Source organism: Tasmannia lanceolata, unplaced genomic scaffold (genome assembly GCF_043159265.1).
Source record: "Tasmannia lanceolata isolate RefF3 unplaced genomic scaffold, GAP_Taslan_0.1 ptg000006l, whole genome shotgun sequence".
Classification (NCBI taxonomy): Eukaryota; Viridiplantae; Streptophyta; class Magnoliopsida; order Canellales; family Winteraceae; genus Tasmannia; species Tasmannia lanceolata.
Window position 1 is genome coordinate 29,017,401 of NW_027518683.1, and position 4,679 is coordinate 29,022,079.

The 4,679-nt window shown below is 43.9% G+C and overlaps 1 protein-coding gene across 1 annotated transcript; it reads right to left on the reverse strand.

Moving 5' to 3' along the window:
- Positions 1-1,977: 1,977 nt before the first annotated feature.
- On the reverse strand, positions 1,978-3,558 carry LOC143878910 (uncharacterized). The gene is made up of 2 exons (XM_077381123.1): positions 2,785-3,558; positions 1,978-2,703 (listed from the first exon to the last, which is right to left on the reverse strand). Exons 1-2 carry the CDS (start codon positions 3,556-3,558, stop codon positions 1,978-1,980), a joined length of 1,500 nt encoding a protein of 499 aa, XP_077237238.1.
- Positions 3,559-4,679: the final 1,121 nt, after the last annotated feature.

Consider the following 4,679-nt stretch of genomic DNA (forward strand, 5'->3'; position numbering starts at 1 on the left):
TATCATGTCATCCACATAAACCTCTACTTCTTTGTGCATCATATCATGCAACAAGGTAGTAGCAGCTCTCTGATAAGTCGCTCCTGCGTTCTTGAGTCCGAACGGCATCACTTTGTAACAATATGTTCCCCATTCTGTTATGAAAGCTGTTTTGATCATATCTTCGGGCGCTATCTTGATCTGATTGTATGCTGAAAACCCATCCATGAAGGAAAGCAATGCATGACCAGCCGTATTGTCCACCAGGATATCTATGTGCGGCAGAGGGAAGTCATCCTTCGGACTTGCCTTATTCAGGTCTCTGAAGTCTACACACATACGAACTTTTCCATCCTTTTTAGGCACCGGTACTATGTTTGCAAGCCATTCAGGGTATTCCAGCACCTCGAGAAAACCCACTTCTAGTTGCTTAGTAACCTCATCTTTAATTTTCAAGGCCCACTCAGGTTTCATTCTCCGAAGCTTCTGCTTTTTCGGCTTGGCACCCGGGATTAAGGGAAGCCGATGTTGGACAATGTCTTCGCTTAATCCCGGCATGTCTTTATAGGACCAAGCAAAAACTTCTTTGAATTCCCTAAGTAGGTCAGTTAATTCCTCCCGTTCCTCAGGGGATAATATTTTACCAATTCGTATTTCCCGAGTTTCTGTTTCATCGCCAATATTTATGGTCTCGATTTCTTCTTCAAGTGGCTTTACTCGACGCTCCTCCCCCTATTTAATCATATACTTGATTTCAGGGGGAGTTTCGTCGGCATCCTCATCCGAGGAGGGTTCTTTATTATTATTATTATTATTGAATTCATCAGATAAAGAAGCAAACACAGAGACATACTGAGAAGCGATATTCATTTCATCAGAAACTGCAAGTACATCCTCGGACGCGCCTGACTCAGGCTCAACATCGGACTCGATAAGGGAAGAAACAGACTCGGCATCAGTCCCATCAGTGGACTCGAGCTTAACAGTAGCTACATCAGACAACTCAAACTCAACTTCAGACACATCAACAGACTCTGACTCATAACCAGACTCCATAACATTGGAAGACTTATTGACAAGAATGTCATCATACTCCATAACAACCTGAGGAAAGACATAAGAACTCCAGTTGGTGAGGTCTCCTTCAGCTGAGGTGATCATGGCTTGTGGGTTCAGAAGCGGCGCATCTTCTCCGATCATAGCTACAACCGGTGAATCGATCTTAAACAGAGATTCCAGAAGGTACGGTTCCATAAGGTCAGCCCAGTCTGATTCAGATTCCTCTTCATTGATCTGCAAGGAGGGGAATTCATCTGGTAGTTCCATCTCAAAGAAGATCTCAAACCCTGGCAGCTTTTCATGGGTTATTGTATCGACCCAAGGCTCAGCAAAACCACAAAAGGCGAAATCCTCCCTTTCTTTCTTGTAATGTCCATTTCTCAACAAACTGTAAAACCTGCTCGGCTCATCTATCCCCAAACGACGAAGCTCAACCTTTCTGCCCATATACTTCTTCATCTCACTGATCTCTTCATTTGTAGGTTCATAGCCCAAACCAAACAGTCCAATTGCTTTGCCCATATTTGGCCATTCAGCTACACCCTGATGGTGGCGACCTAACCCGGCTCCTGGAACATAGCCATGTTTGCGCATCATACGGACTACTGCGGGGTTCGAGCTTGTAAGGAAAGTGAGAGGTTCATTCATGGCTTCTTCCACTGATATAGCTGTGACCTCCAGTGAGAAACCAGTCAGACTGACATCTTCATTCTTTTCTAAAGTGGCCCGGATGATGAGCTCCTGAGAAATTTGGCCAACTTCTAGATCTGGGTCTCCTCTAACTGTTATCACACTATTACCCTTGATGAATTTCAGCTTTTGATGCAATGATGAAGGTACAACTCCGTATTTATGAAGCCAAGGTCGGCCCAAGAGCAAATTGAATGATGGTTTAATGTCTAACACCTGAAACTCAATTTCAAACATTCCACCTCCAATCTAGATTTCTGTGGCTAAAGTTCCAACAACATCACGCCTCGTACCATCATAAGCCAAGATGCCTTGTTCAGAAGGGATGAAATTACCAGGTTCAAATCCTAAGGCAGTAGCGATACTCAGAGGACAAACATTCAAAGCGGATCCATTGTCAACTAAAACCTCAGGAACTTTCTTCTCATTACAGAAAACGGTGACTCGGAGCGGGCGGCTATGATTGCGACCTTCGAGAGTCAAGTCTTCATCAGTGAAAGACAAGGTTTTGGAAACCCAGACCATAGCTACAAGTCCGACCAAATGATCCGGAGTGATATCAACAGACACTTTAGCGGCATTCAGCTCTCTAAGTATAACCTCTCGGTGCTTTGCAGAGTTCATAAGCAAACCCCAGATCGAAATATTTGCCTGAGTTTTCTTTAACTGTCGGAGGAGGTTTTTGTCTTCTTCATATGACTTCGACTTAAACAACTCTGATGCTCTGGCCAACTCAGCGGGATTCTCAACCCTTAACTCGGCTGGTTTAAAGACACGCCCGCCGCGAGTAACATGGCGGACCTCATCACAAACAATCTCCAGATCTCCCTCATCAGGCTGAAAAATATAAGGACAAACTTCATGATCTCCCTCATCAGGCTGGAAAACATAAGGAATTCGGGCCTCCTGATCTTTCTCATCGGGCTGGAAAACATATGGAGTTCGTGCTACTTGATGGACAGTGGATTCAACATTCTGATAGACACATGGGTAAATCACCTGGCCTTCCTCAGCAGGTTGGAAAACATAAGGAATTCAGGCGGTACGATTGATGACAGGCTCAGCAAGACACTCCTCTTCCTCTTCTTCAAAATTTAAGACATAGGGAGTTGCAGGAGTTATGGTACAAATAAGAGAGGTTGGATCAACAAAGGGCTTGTCATCAAAGATGGCTCCTATCTCAGGTGGAGGGAGAGCGGTATGTCTAGGTAAGGGATTTCGAGTAACGTTAGGTTCGGGTAGAACCAGATCACCCACCGCTAGCAGTTTCTCAATTCTGTATCTCAGGGCTATACAACGATCAGTATGGTGTCCAGGACCTTGGTGGTACTGACAGAACTGGTCTTCTCTGAAACCTCTTGGAAGAGGGTCTGGGGGAGGTCTTGGCGGTAAGAGTTCAATTACACCATCTCTGACAAGATTTCTCATGATTGAAGATGGGGTGTAAGGCAATGGAGTGAACTCTTTCTTTGGCCTTTGAATGGGTTTTTCTCCTCCCATTACTATATTTCTCGGAGGCGGCCGAGAAGTCCCCAATTGATTCACTTCTTTGGGAGCAGTGACAGGTCTTTTGCCCTCCTTCAGATTCACGTAATGTTTCAGAATTACACCCTGTGCTAAAGCATCGTCTGTCATGTTCCCAGTGTGGATGAAATGCTTAAAATCCGGATAGTGCTGAGTAGCCATATACTGCGCATAAGGGCCAGAGAGATTTTTGACAATAATACTGAGCTGGTCTTCTTCAGATGGGCGGTTAGTCATCTGAGCTGCCTTTCTCCTCCACTTCTTAACAAAAGTACTGAACGGCTCATGGATCTGCTGCTTGAGCATTTTCAGGTCTCGACGAGTGACCTCAACCCCGTCATCATAAGAGAATTGTTCAATAAACTTTTCAACAATGTCCTCCCAAGTCTAGGTATAAGCTGAATCCAAAGTCAGAAACCATTTACACGCCACGCCTGATAGAGACATTTGGAATAATTTAGCCATCTGCCGAGAATTCAGACCGTACTGCTCAAGCGCATTGATGTACATCTTCAGATGACTTCTGGGACTCCCAGATCCGTCATACTTGGCAAAGTCAGGGATTTTGAATTTGGGAGGGAGAGTGACGCCAGGGAAGATTGAGAATTCAGACATGTCTATTTTCCTTGGATTGTGATTTTTCAAATTCAGAAGCTCGAGAGCCAACTGGTCTACTTTCTCAGATAACTCCTTCTCTTTTCTGGCTCTAGCAGAAGATGGTGGAAGATTTTCCTCAGCGTACTGCTCATCATCGTAATCAAAGGCAGGAACTTGCATGGATCTGACTGGGATATGGACTCCAGTTGGAGGATTCTGGACTACAGGGTCCTTCGAGGTTGAAAACCTCTCATTTGCCTGACCCTCCAGACGTGTCAATTTTTCAGTAAGGGTTGACATCTGTCTGGTAAGGTTCATCATCATTTCTCTCATTTCAGTCATGAAATTACTCTCAGTAGACACAGCCATTAGGTCAGGATTAGAAGATTCTGGTGAAGTAGAATAACGACTTAGTCTCGATGTTGGACGAAACCAAACAGGCTTAGAAGCGGTAACTTTTCGAGGAGCGATGGTGTTTAGTTAAGACTCCTAAATGGAAGTTAATAAGTTAGGTTGCACGTTTGATAATTGAGATTGAATATTTCACACAAATTCAAGACGAAAGAAATAGAAAAGAACACATTTTCATTGATCACAAATCAAACAGCAGTTACGATTGATAAAACGTGTCACTTTTAATTACAAGTAAATGAAACCGAGTGAGCATAATGAAACTTGAAATTGAAATGACAATTGCATGAAAACGACAATCGTATGAAAAAGGTCCTCAATGCTCGATGATCCGACCTCTCTTCCCCGCAGGTTCTTCTGGTAACTCCTTCCGTTGGACTTTAGATGATAGAGCAAATCTCTTATCTGTAACCTTGTTT

Bases quoted from the DNA above. Each gene is read 5' to 3' on its own strand.
- LOC143878910 (XM_077381123.1), bottom strand. From the start codon at position 3,558: ATGCTCAAGCAGCAGATCCATGAGCCGTTCAGTACTTTTGTTAAGAAG. The intron at 2,704-2,784 runs GTCATCAATCGT...TGTGTCTATCAG, and splicing joins AGGAGTGTCTTGCTGAGCCT to AATGTTGAATCCACTGTCCA.